At 37.9% G+C, this 21,804-nt stretch overlaps 1 protein-coding gene across 1 annotated transcript in view; it reads left to right on the forward strand.

The window, feature by feature from the left end:
• LOC110518489 (NLR family CARD domain-containing protein 3-like) overlaps positions 1–20,599 on the forward strand; it is a 95,561-nt gene extending 74,962 nt beyond the window's left edge. The window contains exons 2-8 of the mRNA XM_036942478.1: positions 9,863–9,961; positions 13,783–13,899; positions 14,165–14,249; positions 14,380–14,608; positions 14,979–16,776; positions 17,063–17,236; positions 20,350–20,599. Of these exons, the coding sequence (XP_036798373.1) occupies positions 9,879–9,961; positions 13,783–13,899; positions 14,165–14,249; positions 14,380–14,608; positions 14,979–16,776; positions 17,063–17,236; positions 20,350–20,584 (2,721 nt within the window). The 5' untranslated portion in view covers positions 9,863–9,878 and the 3' untranslated portion in view covers positions 20,585–20,599. The remainder of the gene's footprint in view (positions 1–9,862; positions 9,962–13,782; positions 13,900–14,164; positions 14,250–14,379; positions 14,609–14,978; positions 16,777–17,062; positions 17,237–20,349) is intronic.
• Positions 20,600–21,804: the final 1,205 nt, after the last annotated feature.

Genomic DNA, 21,804 nt, shown 5'->3' on the forward strand with positions numbered 1-21,804 from the left:
TGTTAGTATAGTGAATGACAGTATAACACTCCTAACAGTAGATACATTAAATGTATGGTGTAATGTTAGTATAGTGAATGACAGTATAACACTCCTAACAGTAGATACATTAAATGTCTGGTGTAATGTTAGTATAGTGAATGACAGTATAACACTCCTAACAGTAGATACATTAAATGTCTGGTGTAATGTTAGTATAGTGAAGTATAACACTCCTAACAGTAGAGACATTAAATGTCTGGTGTAATGTTAGTATAGTGAATGACAGTATAACACTCCTAACAGTAGAGACATTAAATGTCTGGTGTAATGTTAGTATAGTGAATGACAGTATAACACTCCTAACAGTAGAGACATTAAATGTCTGGTGTAATGTTAGTATAGTGAATGACAGTATAACACTCCTAACAGTAGATACATTAAATGTCTGGTGTAATGTTAGTATAGTGAATGACAGTATAACACTCCTAACAGTAGAGACATTAAATGTCTGGTGTAATGTTAGTATAGTGAATGACAGTAAAACACTCCTAACAGTAGATACATTAAATGTATGGTGTAATGTTAGTATAGTGAATGACAGTATAACACTCCTAACAGTAGATACATTAAATGTATAGTGTAATGTTAGTATAGTGAATGACAGTAAAACACTCCTAACAGTAGATACATTAAATGTCTGGTGTAATGTTAGTATAGTGAATGACAGTATAACACTCCTAACAGTCTACTTCTACTGAGACAGGTTGGTGTCAGTTTAATCACACAACATGGAGCTGACTGGACGTGGTCAAGTCAAATTCAATATATCAACATTCATATATTATAGTTCTACATTTAACATTTCATATGATAATGTAATTGTATCATAGTTCCTCTATAGTGTAGTGATCCTCTACATTTCATATGATAATGTAATTGTATCATAGTTCCTCTGTAGTGTAGTGATCCTCTACATTTCATATGATAATGTAATTGTATCATAGTTCCTCTATAGTGTAGTGATCCTTTCTAAATGAGCCACGTCACAATTCCAACCAAGTAACCCAATTGATGCCAATGGTGCGATGCGTAGGTTGTTCACCTTTAACACATGCAACCTGGGTTCACTTCCCTGCCCTGCTGTTTGCTACATTGGTGTCAGAAGTGGTGTCTGAGACATGCTTTTGTGTGAGCCAGGTAACAATTCCCACCATGTAGGTTAACCCTATTGGTGCAATACGTAGAGTGTTGACCTCCCTGCCTGCTGTTTTCAACTATATTAACAGCACAGGCTGCCTGTAGGGTGTTGACCTCCCTGCCTGCTGTTTTCAACTATATTAACAGCACAGGCTGCCCGTAGGGTGTTGACCTCCCTGCCCGCTGTTTTCAACTATATTAACAGCACAGGCTGCCTGTAGGGTGTTGACCTCCCTGCCTGCTGTTTTCAACTATATTAACAGCACAGGCTGCCTGTAGGGTGTTGACCTCCCTGCCTGCTGTTTTCAACTATATTAACAGCACAGGCTGCCTGTAGGGTGTTGACCTCCCTGCCTGCTGTTTTCAACTATATTAACAGCACAGGCTGCCTGTAGGGTGTTGACCTCCCTGTCTGCTGTTTTCAACTATATTAACAGCACAGGCTGCCTGTAGGGTGTTGACCTCCCTGCCTGCTGTTTTCAACTATATTAACAGCACAGGCTGCCTGTAGGGTGTTGACCTCCCTGTCTGCTGTTTTCAACTATATTAACAGCACAGGCTGCCTGTAGGGTGTTGACCTCCCTGTCTGCTGTTTTCAACTATATTAACAGCACAGGCTGCCTGTAGGGTGTTGACCTCCCTGCCTGCTGTTTTCAACTATATTAACAGCACAGGCTGCCTGTAGGGTGTTGACCTCCCTGCCTGCTGTTTTCAACTATATTAACAGCACAGGCTGTCTGTAGGGTGTTGACCTCCCTGCCTGCTGTTTTCAACTATATTAACAGAACAGGCTGCCTGTAGGGTGTTGACCTCCCTGCCCGCTGTTTTCAACTATATTAACAGCACAGGCTGCCTGTAGGGTGTTGACCTCCCTGTCTGCTGTTTTCTACTATATTAACAGAACAGGCTGCCTGTAGGGTGTTGACCTCCCTGCCTGCTGTTTTCAACTATATTAACAGCACAGGCTGCCTGTAGGGTGTTGACCTCCCTGCCTGCTGTTTTCAACTATATTAACAGAACAGGCTGCCTGTAGGGTGTTGACCTCCCTGCCTGCTGTTTTCAACTATATTAACAGAACAGGCTGCCTGTAGGGTGTTGACCTCCCTGTCTGCTGTTTTCTACTATATTAACAGAACAGGCTGCCTGTAGGGTGTTGACCTCCCTGCCTGCTGTTTTCAACTATATTAACAGAACAGGCTGCCTGTAGGGTGTTGACCTCCCTGCCTGCTGTTTTCAACTATATTAACAGAACAGGCTGCCTGTAGGGTGTAGACCTCCCTGCCTGCTGTTTTCAACTATATTAACAGCACAGGCTGCCTGTAGGGTGTAGACCTCCCTGCCTGCTGTTTTCAACTATATTAACAGCACAGGCTGCCTGTAGGGTGTTGACCTCCCTGTCTGCTGTTTTCAACTATATTAACAGAACAGGCTGCCTGTAGGGTGTTGACCTCCCTGTCTGCTGTTTTCTACTATATTAACAGCACAGGCTGCCTGTAGGGTGTTGACCTCCCTGCCTGCTGTTTTCAACTATATTAACAGAACAGGCTGCCTGTAGGGTGTTGACCTCCCTGTCTGCTGTTTTCTACTATATTAACAGCACAGGCTGCCTGTAGGGTGTTGACCTCCCTGCCCGCTGTTTTCAACTATATTAACAGAACAGGCTGCCTGTAGGGTGTTGACCTCCCTGTCTGCTGTTTTCTACTATATTAACAGCACAGGCTGCCTGTAGGGTGTTGACCTCCCTGCCTGCTGTTTTCAACTATATTAACAGCACAGGCTGCCTGTAGGGTGTTGACCTCCCTGCCTGCTGTTTTCAACTATATTAACAGCACAGGCTGCCTGTAGGGTGTTGACCTCCCTGCCTGCTGTTTTCAACTATATTAACAGCACAGGCTGCCTGTAGGGTGTTGACCTCCCTGCCTGCTGTTTTCAACTATATTAACAGCACAGGCTGCCTGTAGGGTGTTGACCTCCCTGCCCACTGTTTTCAACTATATTAACAGCACAGGCTGCCTGTAGGGTGTTGACCTCCCTGTCTGCTGTTTTCAACTATATTAACAGCACAGGCTGCCTGTAGGGTGTTGACCTCCCTGCCTGCTGTTTTCAACTATATTAACAGCACAGGCTGCCTGTAGGGTGTTGACCTCCCTGCCTGCTGTTTTCAACTATATTAACAGCACAGGCTGCCTGTAGGGTGTTGACCTCCCTGCCTGCTGTTTTCAACTATATTAACAGCACAGGCTGCCTGTAGGGTGTTGACCTCCCTGCCTGCTGTTTTCAACTATATTAACAGAACAGGCTGCCTGTAGGGTGTTGACCTCCCTGCCCGCTGTTTTCAACTATATTAACAGCACAGGCTGCCTGTAGGGTGTTGACCTCCCTGCCTGCTGTTTTCAACTATATTAACAGCACAGGCTGCCTGTAGGGTGTTGACCTCCCTGCCTGCTGTTTTCAACTATATTAACAGCACAGGCTGCCTGTAGGGTGTTGACCTCTCTGCCTGCTGTTTTCAACTATATTAACAGCACAGGCTGCCCGACATTCGTTGAACAAAGAGATACAATAATATGAGTGAAAGGATTTTAGGATAATATCAGAAAGTGTTGATTTAGAGTTGTCTTCTGGGTTCAGCCTTCTAGTTGCCTTTATCAACAGGTTGAAATGTAATAAATGACATCACAATGACATGTCCTCAGAGTTGGAAAGATCCTACATCTGAACACATTATTTAACATGGTGACATGGTGCTGCTAGTGAAAGAAAACATTAAGAGACAGACTACAGGCGGTGGAGTTTGCACAAAGTTTATGTACAACAATATATTGAACTAGGTAGACTGAGCATAGAGCTAAAGGCTGTAACCACGGGGAAGAAACTGTTCAGATTGGGGTCTATAACATCCAATCACAGAGGTTTACAGCAGCTGACAGTTGCAACTTCATTGCTAATAACTCAAACTTCCTTTTTCAGATAAAGACATAATCTCTGTACAGATGTAGGATCTGAATTTGATCACCCTGTTGCAGGAAAACTAAAACTTGCAGTGTATTTGATGTTTTAAAAGGCTTCTGAAGTTTGTCATTTCCACTTTCCACTTTAAAATGTTAATTATAATCCACATAATTTTTCTGCTGCAGTAAACTGTCTCAAATTAAGATCCTACATCTGTAGCAAAACACCTGTCTTTCATGTGTATGACTCAGGATATATATATCTCTACCTCTTCCATGTGTTCTCCTTTGACCATTTGACATCTTGTATCTACTGTTGTTTAGGTTGAATGAGTTGTCTGTGAAAGCTACTTCATCTGTAAGAAAACAGGCAGCTGCACCAGTGACTGTAAGTTATGTGATTTCCTCATGTGAAATATAAAGTATGTTTGTAGCCTACACAGTTACAAAATGGCTAAAACTGATGATCACTTATCATGCTGACAAACCTGATGGTTTTTGTGATCTGATCTGAACAGGTTTAGACTGGTCATCTATGATATGTAGGCTATATACAGTACATTCTCTGTCCTGCTACTGGTAGGACTATAACATTATGTGAACTGATCTGAACAGGTTTAGACTGGTCATCTATGATATGTAGGCTATATACAGTACATTCTCTGTCCTGCTACTGGTAGGACTATAACATTATGTGAACTGACCTGAACAGGTTTAGACTGGTCATCTATGATATGTAGGCTATAGCTGAGGTATAGACCTTGATCTGCATATCACTAACAAACCACTACTATACATTATAACCTAGTCTACTTTACATAATATAACATATCACTAACAACCCACTACTATACATTATAACCTAGTCTACTTTACATAATATAACATCTACATATCACTAACAACCCACTACTATACATTATAACCTAGTCTACTTTACATAATATAACATCTATATATCACTAACAAACCACTACTATACATTATAACCTAGTCTACTTTACATTATATAACATATCACTAACAACCCACTACTATACATTATAACCTAGTCTACTTTACATAATATAACATATCACTAACAACCCACTACTATACATTATAACCTAGTCTACTTTACATAATATAACATCTACATATCACTAACAACCCACTACTATACATTATAACCTAGTCTACTTTACATAAAATAACATCTACATATCACTAACAACCCACTATTATACATTATAACCTAGTCTACTTTACATAATATAACATCTACATATCACTAACAACCCACTACTATACATTATAACCTAGTCTACTTTACATAATATAACATCTACATATCACTAACAACCCACTACTATACATTATAACCTAGTCTACTTTACATAATATAAAATCTACATATCACTGACAACCCCACTACTATACATTATAACCTAGTCTACTTTACATAATATAACATCTACATATCACTAACAACCCACTACTATACATTATAACCTAGTCTACTTTACATAATATAACATATCACTAACAACCCACTACTATACATTATAACCTAGTCTACTTTACATAATATAACATCTACATATCACTAACAACCCACTACTATACATTATAACCTAGTCTACTTTACATAATATAACATCTACATATCACTAACAACCCACTACTATACATTATAACCTAGTCTACTTTACATAATATAACATCTACATATCACTAACAACCCACTACTATACATTATAACCTAGTCTACTTTACATAATATAACATCTACATATCACTAACAACCCACTACTATACATTATAACCTAGTCTACTTTACATAATATAACATCTATATATCACTAACAACCCACTACTATACATTATAACCTAGTCTACTTTACATAATATAACATCTACATATCACTAACAACCCACTACTATACATTATAACCTAGTCTACTTTACATAATATAACATCTACACATCACTAACAACCCACTACTATACATTATAACCTAGTCTACTTTACATAATATAACATATCACTAACATCCCACTACTATACATTATAACCTAGTCTACTTTACATAATATAACATCTACATATCACTAACAACCCACTACTAAACATTATAACCTAGTCTACTTTACATAATATAAAATCTCTTACTTGTTGCAAATAAACTTTCTGAATGGATCAATGATTTCCTCCTCAGATCAATCGTGTCCGTTCTGTCTACATTCTCAGATACATTTAGAAAATAACAGACTGAAAGACAATAAATAGCCTACTGTTAGTGAATACAAATAATTGTGAGACATGGCCTTGTGTTTCTGTACTGTCTATAACTACATTAACAAATAGTGACTTATTATTATTATTATTATTGTTGCTGTACTGTCTATAACTACCTTAACAAACAGTGACTTATTATTATTATTATTATTATTATTATTATTATTGTTGTTGTTGCTGTACTGTCTATAACTACATTAACAAACAATGACTTATTATTATTATTATTCTTATTATTATTATTGTTATTGTTGCTGTACTGTCTATAACTACATTAACAAACAGTGACTTATTATTATTAATATTATTATTGTTGCTGTAATGTCTATAACTACCTTAACAAACAGTGACTTATTATTATTATTATTATTATTATTGTTATTGTTGCTAAACTGTCTATAACTACATTAACAAACAGTGACTTATTATTATTATTATTATTATTGTTGTTGCTGTACTGTCTATAACTACCTTAACAAACAGTGACTTATTATTATTATTATTATTATTATTGTTGTTGTTGTACTGTCTATAACTACCTTAACAAACGGTGACTTATTATTATTATTATTATTATTATTATTGTTATTGTTGCTGTACTGTCTAGAACTACCTTAACAAACAGTGACTTATTATTATTATTATTATTGTTGCTGTACTGTCTATAACTACATTAACAAACAGTGACTTATTATTATTATTATTATTGTTGCTGTACTGTCTATAACTACCTTAACAAACAGTGACTTATTATTATTATTATTATTATTGTTGCTGTACTGTCTATAACTACCTTAACAAACAGTGACTTATTATTATTATTATTATTATTGTTGCTGTACTGTCTATAACTACCTTAACAAACAGTGACTTATTATTATTATTATTATTATTATTGTTGCTGTACTGTCTATAACTACCTTAACAAACAGTGACTTATTATTATTATTATTATTATTATTGTTGCTGTACTGTCTATAACTACATTAACAAACAGTGACTTATTATTATTATTATTATTGTTGCTGTACTGTCTATAACTACCTTAACAAACAGTGACTTATTATTATTATTATTATTATTGTTGCTGTACTGTCTATAACTACCTTAACAAACAGTGACTTATTATTATTATTATTATTATTGTTGCTGTACTGTCTATAACTACCTTAACAAACAGTGACTTATTATTATTATTATTATTGTTGCTGTACTGTCTATAACTACCTTAACAAACAGTGACTTATTATTATTATTGTTATTGTTGCTGTACTGTCTATAACTACCTTAACAAACAGTGACTTATTATTATTATTATTATTGTTGCTGTACTGTCTATAACTACCTTAACAAACAGTGACTTATTATTATTATTATTATTATTATTGTTGTTGTTGTACTGTCTATAACTACCTTAACAAACAGTGACTTATTATTATTATTAATATTATTATTATTATTATTTTTATTATTGTTGCTGCACTGTCTAGAACTACCTTAACAAACAGTGACTTATTATTATTATTATTATTATTGTTGCTGTACTGTCTATAACTACCTTAACAAACAGTGACTTATTATTATTATTGTTATTATTGTTATTTTTGCTGTACTGTCTATAACTACCTTAACAAACAGTGACTTAATATTATTATTATTATTGTTGCTGTAATGTCTATAACTACCTTAACAAACAGTGACTTATTATTATTATTGTTATTATTGTTATTATTATTGTTGCTGTACTGTCTATTACTACCTTAACAAACAGTGACTTATTATTATTATTATTATTATTGTTATTATTATTATTGTTGCTGTACTGTCTATAACTACCTTAACAAACAGTGACTTATTATTATTATTATTGTTGCTGTACTGTCTATAACTACCTTAACAAACAGTGACTTATTATTATTATTATTATTATTATTATTATTATTGTTGCTGTATTGTCTATAACTACCTTAACAAACAGTGACTTATTATTATTATTATTATTATTATTATTATTATTATTGTTGCTGTACTGTCTATAACTACCTTAACAAACAGTGACTTATTATTATTATTATTATTATTATTGTTGCTGTACTGTCTATAACTACCTTAATAAACAGTGTCTTATTATTATTATTATTATTATTGTTGCTGTACTGTCTAGAACTACCTTAACAAACAGTGACATATTATTATTATTATTATTATTATTATTATTGTTTCTGTACTGTCTAGAACTACCTTAACAAACAGTGACTTATTATAATTATTATTGTTGCTGTACTGTCTATAACTACCTTAACAAACAGTGCCTTATTATTATTATTATTATTATTATTATTGTTGTTGTACTGTCTTTAACTACCTTAATAAACAGTGTCTTATTATTATTATTATTATTATTGTTGCTGTACTGTCTAGAACTACCTTAACAAACAGTGACTTATTATTATTATTATTATTATTGTTATTATTATTATTGTTGCTGTACTGTCTATAACTACCTTAACAAACAGTGACTTATTATTATTATTATTGTTGCTGTACTGTCTAGAACTACCTTAACAAACAGTGACTTATTATTATTATTATTATTGTTGCTGTACTGTCTATAACTACCTTAACAAACAGTGACTCATTATTATTATTATTATTATTATTATTATTATTGTTGCTGTATTGTCTATAACTACCTTAACAAACAGTGACTCATTATTATTATTGACAGTTACCATGGCGATGAAATGTCACAACTACATGTTCATGTGATGCATTAAATCACCTGACTGTTTCTATGTCTGTTAGTAAATGTTTTATTTCTCAAAGAGATAATGAATAAATGAGAACAATTGACATTCAATAATTAGTTGTCACTGTGTTAACCACAACCAACATGTTGGATCTCTGTTTAGTTGTCACTGTGTTAACCACAACCAACATGTTGGATCTCTGTTTAGTTGTCACTGTGTTAACCACAACCAACATGTTGGATCTCTGTTTAGTTGTCACTGTGTTAACCACAACCAACATGTTGGATCTCTGTTTAGTTGTCACTGTGTTAACCACAACCAACATGTTGGATCTCTGTTTAGTTGTCACTGTGTTAACCACAACCAACATGTTGGATCTCTGTTTAGTTGTCACTGTGTTAACCACAACCAACATGTTGTATCTCTGTTTAGTTGTCACTGTGTTAACCACAACCAACATGTTGTATCTCTGTTTAGTTGTCACTGTGTTAACCACAACTAACATGTTGGATCTCTGTTTAGTTGTCACTGTGTTAACCACAACCAACATGTTGTATCTCTGTTTAGTTGTCACTGTGTTAACCACAACCAACATGTTGGATCTCTGTTTAGTTGTCACTGTGTTAACCACAACCAACATGTTGGATCTCTGTTTAGTTGTCACTGTGTTAACCACAACCAACATGTTGGATCTCTGTTTATAGGGGTCAGTGCTCTAAAATGAGTCTCTCTGGGGAGAGAGAGGAGGGGGGCCCTGTCTCTAAAATGCATCTCTCTGGGGGACATGACACCAAAGCTAAGAGGTAAGATGACAATTTTATGAAGAATTTATTAAGTTTATTTCCAAAATAAATAGCTATCTTAAGATTAATGCACTTACTGTAAAGCGTTCTGGATAAGAGCATCTGCTAAATCAGGGGTTCTCAATCCGGGGTCTGTGGAGGTACTGCAGGGTTCTCAATCCGGGGTCTGTGGAGGTACTGCAGGGGTTCTCAATCCGGGGTCTGTGGAGGTACTGCAGGGGTTCTCAATCCGGGGTCTGTGGAGGTACTGCAGGGGTTCTCAATCCGGGGTCTGTGGAGGTACTGCAGGGGTTCCACGGCACCCTGACTGTACTCGTTGCAATGTTAGACATTTGATAGAATTTTCACATGACACGACCACTTTGCCTACTCTTAAATATTTTTTTTTACCAATTGTGATGGTTGTTACCAGCAGAATTTTGACAATATAACCATTACATCAACACTCTTCACACCCGTTTAACAACTCTAAATATCTTTGGCATAGTAGGTATCAAGTCCCTTGCCAATAATGTTTCCTACAACATTGCAGACAATGTTCATATTCATCTAACACATATTACGCCCTAGACGCCTTCAAATGCCCAATTTATATCCATGCACAATTTAGGATTATTATTTAACAATGTGATGTTGTGCTCCAAAGGGAGAACTTGAAATAACATGATGGAGATAATTAAATAACAACATGATGTTGTGCTCCAAAGGGAAAACTTGAAATAACATGATGGAGATAATTAAATAACAACATGATGTTGTGCTCCAAAGGGAGAACTAACATGATGTAGATAATTAAATAACAACATGATGTTGTGCTCCAAAGGGAGAACTAACATGATGGAGATAATTAAATAACAACATGATGTTGTGCTCCAAAGGGAGAAATAACATGATGGAGATAATTAAATAACAACATGATGTTGTGCTCCAAAGGGAGAACTAACATGATGGAGATAATTAAATAACAACATGATGTTGTGCTCCAAAGGGAGAACTAACATGATGGAGATAATTAAATAACAACATGATGTTGTGCTCCAAAGGGAGAACTAACATGATGGAGATAATTAAATAACAACATGATGTTGTGCTCCAAAGGGAGAACTTGAAATAACATGATGGAGATAATTAAATAACAACATGATGTTGTGCTCCAAAGGGAGAAATAACATGATGGAGATAATTAAATAACAACATGATGTTGTGCTCCAAAGGGAGAAATAACATGATGTAGATAATTAAATAACAACATGATGTTGTGCTCCAAAGGGAGAACTTGAAATAACATGATGGAGATAATTAAATAACAACATGATGTTGTGCTCCAAAGGGAGAACTTGAAATAACATGATGGAGATAATTAAATAACAACATGATGTTGTGCTCCAAAGGGAGAAATAACATGATGTAGATAATTAAATAACAACATGATGTTGTGCTCCAAAGGGAGAACTAACATGATGGAGATAATTAAATAACAACATGATGTTGTGCTCCAAAGGGAGAACTTGAAATAACATGATGTAGATAATTAAATAACAACATGATGTAGATAATTAAATAACAACATGATGTTGTGCTTTAAAGGGAGAACTTGAAATAACATGATGTAGATAATTAAATATGGAATGTTTATTAATTAAAATATGGAATCACTAAAAGGTCTATATATTTTTGGGTTCAGTGAACCTGTAGAGTTCTGATAACCAAAAGGTTCCTGTTTTGAGGATGGGAACCCAGCAGCCCTCCAGTGGTCAGAACAAGTACACCCATTTCTTCCAGCACCCGGCCCGGGATTCGAACCAGCCACCTTTCAGCCATAGGTCATACTCCCTCCACAGCTCCAACTCCTTAGCCGCTGGGTGAAAACCTGAGTTAATCTTCAGAAATAAGCATGAATTAATCTGCTAAAATGAAGACAAAATGCTATGCAGACAAACATGGTATCACTTGTTATACATAATTATTATACATAAATCAGTGCCAAAAGCACAAGACATACTGTTGCATGTTGGTCTATATTATTAATGGATTGATCATATAGAAATATAAAACATTATTATAAACTACTACAAAGCAATTACATGTGGCTCAGGAACCACTGACTAACTGAATTATTCTATAGTATTATCAAGACACCTGCTGTTAACTCTTAACTACTTAGGACACCTGCTGTTAACTCTTAACTACTTAGGACACCTGCTGTTAACTCTTAACTACTTAGGACACCTGATGTTAACTCTTAACTACTTAGGACAGCTCACGAGGTGTCCTAAATATCTGCCGACTAGGTGGGACGAGAGACTTCATGCATAGCTTTAATTTATACCCATCAGTGTAAACTGTCTTTATTCTCAGCACTTATACGACCAATTTTCTACTCTGAGACACTTTGGCGATATGGACCCAGATCTCAACATATTGTTATAAAAAAAAACAGAATGTTTGTTTTACATAATAATAAAAAATGAGTATTATCAATGTAACCCACTGTAAAGACTGGGTTTAGTTGATTGTGTTGCACTGATCATGTCCGCGTTCTGGAACTGTCCGCGTCCGCGTCCCCGTACAGAACTGTCCGCGTCCCCGTACAGAACTGTCCGCGTCCCCGTACAGAACTGTCCGCGTCCCCGTTCGGTGTGGCGCCAAGGAGATCGTATGGTTACGCGCAGAGTGGACTGAGGTGATCTTGGGGAATAACGACGGAGTTTGTTACACTGTTGAAACACCGAAGTTTACTGTTCAATTTGCTTTTTTCTTTACGGTCAGGGACAGTGTGAGTGTAGCAAGATCCTTTTCACTCTCTATCCTTGTTTCATTTTGTGATTCACCGGATTCATCATCGAGAAGAGGGACAGAACGACCTGCTAACTAACCAAGCTATTCGGTACAGCTCGGTAATCTAGCTAGCTACTCTACCAGCAGCATCCTAGTTATCCTAGCTAGTCGGTACAGCTCGGTAAGCTAGCTAGCTACTCTACCAGCAGCATCCTAGTTATCCTAGCTAGTCGGTACAGCTCGGTAAGCTAGCTAGCTACTCTACCAGCAGCATCCTAGTTATCCTAGCTAGTTGGTACAGCTCGGTAAGCTAGCTAGCTACTCTACCAGCAGCATCCTAGTTATCCTAGCTAGTCGGTACAGCTCGGTAAGCTAGCTAGCTACTCTACCAGCAGCATCCTAGTTACCATAGCTACCACTACATCATCACCGGCTGTCTGCATTTCTTGTGGACCGATGGAGCTCCCCGGTTGTTTGTTCCACCTGTTAAATCCCGGTGAGGCTTCTCCCTCTCTCGTTAACGGATGCTGGCTACCTCTGTCCGGTTCTCCTCTCTTCACCAGATGGACGGTAACTTTAGTGTTTAACCCCTCTGTGTCCAAGGACCGAACTTTTGAATATTATTTTCAGGGCGCCTCAATAGCAGGTATTGAACCCCGGGTAAATAATCACTAGTCAGAACCTCAACCTCAGTATACATTCATTATAAAAATCATCTTAATATCTGATATTGTGAGTAAACAACCTCGAGAGTGCGTCTTCCAGCCCTCCAATAAATTACATCATTCAACCCTCCCGGTTAGTAAATGTACCTCAACATCCCCCGGAGAAGGCAGAGTAACGACACCAGCCTTTTAGCGGGGCTGACAGACTGACTACAACGCTCGCGACGCTAAATTAATTTCGTCATTAAAAATGACACACTGCTCGCGCGCGTTAACTAACGTCTGGAAGTCAGTTCTATTTGTGAAACTCTTCTCATGTTTCCCCATCTGAGCTCAGAGTAGATGAGAGATGTAATGTTTGTCTCTGTTGTGTTGAAGACCAATCCAGCAGGAGAGACCAGCCTCCCCTGTTCCCAGCTGTGTGTCCATGAAGAGTAACCGGTCTATGGAACCTCCTCTATACTTTAGAGAGGGAGACTTTTCTACTGAACAAAGGTAAGAAGAACGCATGGGTCATGGTCAGTGAGTTAAACAACACTGTCTCTAGTCATTTCTCCTTTCCCACTTTCCCATTTATTTTGGTTGTTTTTCATAATCCATAGGCTCATCCTTTTTCAATTTTCATAGTCCTAAAACAATATTAAACAAACACAACATTCCCTCCGTGTGTGTGTGTGTGTGTGTATGTGTGTGTGTGTGTGTGTGTGTGTGTGTGTGTACTCCCTGTATGAGGAGATGTAATCTCATGTTTTGTCCACAGAAACCAACAGGAGAGATCAGAGTCAGAGATTCTCAGTCGTCAGTCTTCCCAGAGTCATCAAACAGACCTGGCCTCCATATTCAGTGTATGTGGTCCTGTTATGTACATTTGTTTTTGTTTACCTCAAGTAAAGTTGATCTGTCAATCATTCATTAATGTGTTAATGAGAAAAGCATTTATTCTCTTGCTTAACTTATTTACTTTATTTATTTCAGTTGCTTGAAGAGAAAATTATGACATTTGTGAAGAACGAGATGAAGATGTTCAAGAGGATTCTTAGTCCAGAACTCCCACAAGGCTTTGAGAGTCAGAAGCAGGATAAGGAAGTGGTGGACCCTAAAGATGAGCAGCAGGAGAGCAGTGCCAGAGAGGGGGCTCTGAAGATCACACTGCACGTCCTGAGGAAAATGAACCAGAAGGAGCTTGCTGACACACTGGAGAAATGTAAGATCTGTCTGCCTCATGTTGAATGCTGTTTTATAACATTTAAAAGCTGTAGTTAAAGTACAGCTAAAGTAGCTGTGTAACTCAATGATATTGTAGCAGCCTTAACACAACACCAAGTGACCTCATCAAGTAGCAGCAGGGATGTGTTGTGTTGATAATTTAGAGAGAGAGAGAACATAAATAATACCATCAATAATACCAATAATAATATAATCAGTCACACCAGTCTGTAATGCATTATGAAATCATTTACACATTTATACAGTCCGTTAAGATAATAAATTATTATAATGTTCAACTTTAAAACAGTCCTACAATACTGTAGGCATTAAAACAGTAATATTAATATCCTCTGTGTTATTTCTAGATTCAGATGAGCTCGCTGTGATTTGCCAACGTGAACTCAAATCTAATCTAAAGAAGAAGTTTCAATGTGTATTTGAGGGGATCGCTCAACAAGGAAACCCAACACTTCTCAATAAGATCTACACAGAGCTCTACATCACAGAGGGTGGAACAGGAGAGGTCAATAATGAACATGAGCTGAGACAGATTGAGACAACAACCAGGAAACAAGCAAGACCAGAGACTGCAATCAAATGTAACGACATCTTCAAACCCTTAACTGGACAAGACAAACTTATCAGAACTGTGCTGACAAAGGGAGTCGCTGGCATTGGAAAAACAGTCTCTGTGCAGAAGTTCATTCTGGACTGGGCTGAAGGAAAAGCAAATCAGGATGTCCAATTTGTATTTTCATTCCCTTTTAGGGAGCTGAATTTGATGAAAGAGGACAAACACACTTTCATTGAACTTCTCAATCACTTCTCAATGGAAACCAAACAATCAGGAATCTCCATCTACAACAAGTACAAAGTTCTGTTCATCTTTGATGGTCTGGATGAGTGCCGACTGCCCCTAGACTTCCAGAAGAACAAGATCTGTTGGGACGTCACAGAGTCAACCTCAGTGGATGTTCTGCTGACAAATCTCATCAAGGGAAATCTGCTTCCCTCTGCTCTCATTTGGATAACTACCCGACCTGCAGCAGCCAATAAGATCCCTTCATGGTGTGTTGACCAGGTAACAGAGGTACGAGGGTTCAATGACCCACAGAAGGAGGAGTACTTCAGGAAGAGATTCAGGGATGAGGACATGGCCAGCAGAATCATCTCACACATAAAGACATCAAGGAGCCTTCACATCATGTGCCACATTCCAGTCTTCTGTTGGATTTCTGCAACAGTCCTTGAACACATGCTGAAACACAAGAGAGAAGAGATGCCCAAGACTCTGACTGAGATGTACACACACCTTGTGGTGTTTCATACCAAACAGAAGAATGAAAAGTATCTTGGGAAAGAAGAGACAGGTCCACACTGGAATAAAGAGAGCATTCTGTCACTGGGAAAACTGGCTTTTCAACAGCTTGTGAAGGGCAATCTGATTTTCTATGAAGAAGACCTGAAGGAGGCTGGCGTTGATGTCAATGAAGCCTCAGTGTACTCAGGATTGTGCACACAGCTCTTTAAAGAGGAATGTGGGCTGTACCAGGACAAGGTGTACTGCTTTGTTCATCTGAGCATTCAGGAGTTTCTGGCTGCTGTATATGTGTTTCTTTCACTCATCAACAACAAAGAGAATGTAATAGACAAACTGCAAACAAAGTCCAGTATATTTTCTCTGCTGTTCAATGACAATCCTGAATTTACTGTCTACAGGAGTGCTGTGGATAAAGCCTTACAAAGTGAGACAGGAAACCTGGACCTTTTCCTCCGCTTCCTTCTGGGCCTCTCACTGGAGTCCAATCAGAAGCACTTACTAAGTCTACTGACAAAGACAAGAAGCAACTCACAGGGTCATGAAGAAACAGTCAAGTACATCAAGAAGAAGATCAGGGAGGATCTCTCTCCAGAGAGGTGCATTAATCTGTTCCACTGTCTGAATGAGCTGAATGACCATTCTCTAGTGGAGGAGATCCAAAGCTACCTGAGCTCAGGAAGTCTCTCAGAAGCCAAACTGTCACCTTCACAGTGGTCAGCTCTGGTCTTTGTGTTGCTGACTTCAGAAAAGGAGCTGGATGTGTTTGACCTGAAGAAATACTCCAGATCAGAGGAAGGTCTTCTGAGGCTGCTGCCAGTGGTCAAAGCCTCCAGAGTTGTTCTGTGAGTAAATAAAATGACATATAATAACTAATCATCAGGAAGAAATATTCAGTTTAGAGAAAAATATTTATTATAATATGTATATAATATTATATTGAAAAACATAATGAATCAATGCATTGATGTTCACATTAGTAGAACACTATGACCATACAATTCTAGGAGACGGAAGATGAATCTGTATGTTGTTTGGGAGAATAAACCAAATGCATCTGCCATTGTCCTTCCACACTACTGGTGTTAAATGAACAGTGTGTTTGTGAAGTCATGATTTGACTCTTTGCAGGCTGTCAGGCTGTGGAGTCACAGAGGAAGGCTGTGCTTCTCTGGTCTCAGCTCTGGAGTCAAACCCCTCACACCTGAGAGAGCTGGATCTGAGTAACAATGACCTGAAGGATTTAGGAGTGGAGCTGCTCTCTGATGGACTGGGGAATCCCCACTGTAAACTGGAGACTCTGAGGTCAGTATTCCTGTAGTTGGTCAACAAGTGATAACTGTTCACCAGATCCACATGTGTTTACCAGACACAGATAGTCCACACCATATGTATTTGGACAGTGAAGCTTACAGTTTTACATTTGGTGCTTTGCTCCAGCATTTTGGATTTGAGATATAATGTTTCATATTAGATGACAGTACAGAATGTCACCTTTCACATACATATTTATGTGGCTTGTAAAAGTTTTCACCCCCCTTGGCATTTTGTTGCCTAAAAACCTGTATTTAAAATAGATGTTTTGGTGGTTTGTATCAGTTGATTTACACAACATGCCTACCACTTTGAAGATGCAAATTATTATTTATTGTTAAACAATAGATAAAAAAGAAAAGAACACTTGTGTGCATAACATACATAATTATTCACCCCCAAAGTCAATACTTTGTAGATCCACCTGTTGCATAACTCTTCACCCCCCCAAAGTCAATACTTTGTAGATCCACCTGTTGCATAACTCTTCACCCCCCAAAGTCAATACTTTGTAGATCCACCTGTTGCATAACTCTTCACCCCCCAAAGTCAATACTTTGTAGATCCACCTGTTGCATAACTCTTCACCCCCCCAAAGTCAATACTTTGTAGATCCACCTGTTGCATAACTCTTCACCCCCCAAAGTCAATACTTTGTAGATCCACCTGTTGCATAACTCTTCACCCCCCAAAGTCAATACTTTGTAGATCCACCTGTTGCATAACTCTTCACCCCCCCAAAGTCAATACTTTGTAGATCCACCTGTTGCATAACTCTTCACCCCCCAAAGTCAATACTTTGTAGATCCACCTGTTGCATAACTCTTCACCCCCCAAAGTCAATACTTTGTAGATCCACCTGTTGCATAACTCTTCACCCCCCCAAAGTCAATACTTTGTAGATCCACCTGTTGCATAACTCTTCACCCCCCCAAAGTCAATACTTTGTAGATCCACCTGTTGCATAACTCTTCACCCCCCCAAAGTCAATACTTTGTAGATCCACCTGTTGCATAACTCTTCACCCCCCCAAAGTCAATACTTTGTAGATCCACCTGTTGCATAACTCTTCACCCCCCCAAAGTCAATACTTTGTAGATCCACCTGTTGCATAACTCTTCACCCCGCCAAAGTCAATACTTTGTAGATCCACCTGTTGCATAACTATTCACCCCGCCAAAGTCAATACTTTGTAGATCCACCTTTTGCAGCAATTACAGCTGCAAGTCTCTTGGGGTATGTCTCTATAAGCTTGTCACATTTAGCCACTGGGATGTTTGACCATTTTTCAAGGCTAAACTGCTCCAGCTCCTTCAAGTTGGATGGGTTCCACTGGTGTACCACAATCTGTAAGTCATTCCACAGATTCTCAATTGGATTGAGGTCTGTGCTTTGACTTGACCATTACAAGACATTTACATTTTTCCCACTAGAGTGTTTCTTTAGCAGTGTCAAATCTCTGGAAGACTGAAACAGGTTTCCCTCAAGACTTTCCCTGTATTTAGCGCCATCCATCATTCCTTCAATTCTAACCAGTTTCCCAGTCCCTGCTGATGAAAAACATCCCCACAGCATGATGCTGCCACCTCCATGCTTCACTGTGGGGATGATGAGAGGTGTTGGGTTTGCGCCATACATAGCGTTTTCCTTGATGGCCTTCAAGCTCAATTTTAGTCTCATCTGACCAGACTACCTTCTTCCTATGTTTGGAGAGTCTCCCACATGGCATTTGGTAATGGTGAGAGGTTAGCATGTTTTGTGGTAGTCTCTGTCATTGGTAATGGTGAGAGGTTAGCATGATTTGTTGTAGCCTCTGTTATTGGTAATGGTGAGAGGTTAGCATGTTCTGTTGTAGCCTCTGTTATTGGTAATGGTGAGAGGTTAGCATGTTTTGTTGTAGTCTCTGTTATTGGTAATGGTGAGAGGTTAGCATGTTTTGTTGTAGCCTCTGTTATTGGTAATGGTGAGAGGTTAGCATGTTTTGTTGTACCCTCTGTTATTGGTAATGGTGAGAGGTTAGCATGTTTTGTTGTAGCCTCTGTTATTGGTAATGGTGAGAGGTTAGCATGTTTTGTTGTAGTCTCTGTTATTGGTAATGGTGAGAGGTTAGCATGTTTTGTTGTAGTCTCTGTTATTGGTAATGGTGAGAGGTTAGTATGTTTTGTTGTAGCCTCTGTTATTGGTAATGGTGAGAGGTTAGTATGTTTTGTTGTTGCCTCTGTAACTTTCTCACTCATTATTATTCATGATTCATTCATGATCGTTCTCAATCATGGCGGTCACAGGCTGATATAGTCATTGTATTTAAAGAATATGGGACCAAATACTAAACTTTTGACTACTTTAATACACTATAAGTGAATTGGTCAGAATACTTATGACTCCTTCAAATGGGGGGACTAGATACATAAAGTTCTTTTATTTCTAAATGGTGAAACAGATATGTATTAAAATACCCTCAAATAAAAGTTGACATTATATACTGTCACCTCATATGAAACATTTGATCTGAAATCCAAAATGTTGGAGTATAGAGTCACATTTAAAATGTTAGCTTCACTGTCAAAATATATATGGTGTGGACTGTATACTCAATACAATCTAAATCTGATACCTCACTGTCTAAATAGATATGGTGTGGACTGTATACTCAATACAATCTAAATCTGATACCTCACTGTCTAAATAGATATGGTGTGGACTGTATACTCAATACAATCTAAATCTGATACCTCACTGTCTAAATAGATATGGTGTGGACTGTATACTCAATACAATCTAAATCTGATACCTCACTGTCTAAATAGATATGGTGTGGACTGTATACTCAATACAATCTAAATCTGATTCCTGTCTGTCTTCTGACTGATACTGCTTTTTAAACTGGTCTGGTCAGTCTACTATAATATTTGTACTATACATGTTTCTATCTGCAGGCAATACTTTGATCATTTGTCATTTTTTATGATGATACAGTATTTTACGAATAGATATGGAAGGTTTCAGGACACTGATATATCTGAATATGTTGAAAAAATATACTGCCACTATTTTCACCACCAAAGAATATCAGTGTGATTTTAATATGATTTGACTCTTTGTAGGCTGTCAGGCTGTCTAGTCACAGAGGAAGGCTGTGCTTCTCTGGTCTCAGCTCTGAGGTCAAACCCTTCACACCTGAGAGAGCTGGATATAAGTACCAATGACCTGAAGGATTCAGGAGTGGATCTGCTCTCTGCTGGATTGGAGGATCCACACAGCAGACTGGAGAAACTCAAGTATGTCGAGGGTTTATGTCAGTGTTCATATCAGACATGTTTGACTTATCAGGATAGTTAAGACAAACATTCTTACCACCACTTGGACAAAGTTATATGCTGACTGTGTTTGTGTCCAGTGTGTGTGTGTGTCCAGTGTGTGTGTGTGTGTGTCCAGTGTGTGTGTGTCCTCTCAAACACAGACTGAACATACTGGACACTGTAGAGGAAAGGCCTCTAACTTTCTCACTCATTGTATTTTTTTATTTCACCTTTATTTAACCAGGTAGGCCAGTTGAGAACACCTTTATTTAACCAGGTAGGCTAGTTGAGAACACCTTTATTTAACCAGGTAGGCTAGTTGAGAACACCTTTATTTAACCAGGTAGGCTAGTTGAGAACACCTTTATTTAACCAGGTAGGCTAGTTGAGAACACCTTTATTTAACCAGGTAGGCTAGTTGAGAACACCTTTATTTAACCAGGTAGGCTAGTTGAGAACACCTTTATTTAACCAGGTAGGCTAGTTGAGAACACCTTTATTTAACCAGGTAGGCTAGTTGAGAACACCTTTATTTAACCAGGTAGGCTAGTTGAGAACACCTTTATTTAACCAGGTAGGCTAGTTGAGAACACCTTTATTTAACCAGGTAGGCTAGTTGAGAACACCTTTATTTAACCAGGTAGGCTAGTTGAGAACACCTTTATTTAACCAGGTAGGCTAGTTGAGAACACCTTTATTTAACCAGGTAGGCTAGTTGAGAACACCTTTATTTAACCAGGTAGGCTAGTTGAGAACACCTTTATTTAACCAGGTAGGCTAGTTGAGAACACCTTTATTTAACCAGGTAGGCTAGTTGAGAACACCTTTATTTAACCAGGTAGGCTAGTTGAGAACACCTTTATTTAACCAGGTAGGCTAGTTGAGAACACCTATATTTAACCAGGTAGGCTAGTTGAGAACACCTTTATTTAACCAGGTAGGCTAGTTGAGAACACCTTTATTTAACCAGGTAGGCTAGTTGAGAACACCTTTATTTAACCAGGTAGGCTAGTTGAGAACACCTTTATTTAACCAGGTAGGCTAGTTGAGAACACCTTTATTTAACCAGGTAGGCTAGTTGAGAACACCTTTATTTAACCAGGTAGGCTAGTTGAGAACACCTTTATTTAACCAGGTAGGCTAGTTGAGAACACCTTTATTTAACCAGGTAGGCTAGTTGAGAACACCTTTATTTAACCAGGTAGGCTAGTTGAGAACACCTTTATTTAACCAGGTAGGCTAGTTGAGAACACCTTTATT

The sequence above is a fragment of the Oncorhynchus mykiss genome, chromosome 13, assembly GCF_013265735.2.
Source record: "Oncorhynchus mykiss isolate Arlee chromosome 13, USDA_OmykA_1.1, whole genome shotgun sequence".
NCBI classification, from domain to species: Eukaryota; Metazoa; Chordata; class Actinopteri; order Salmoniformes; family Salmonidae; genus Oncorhynchus; species Oncorhynchus mykiss.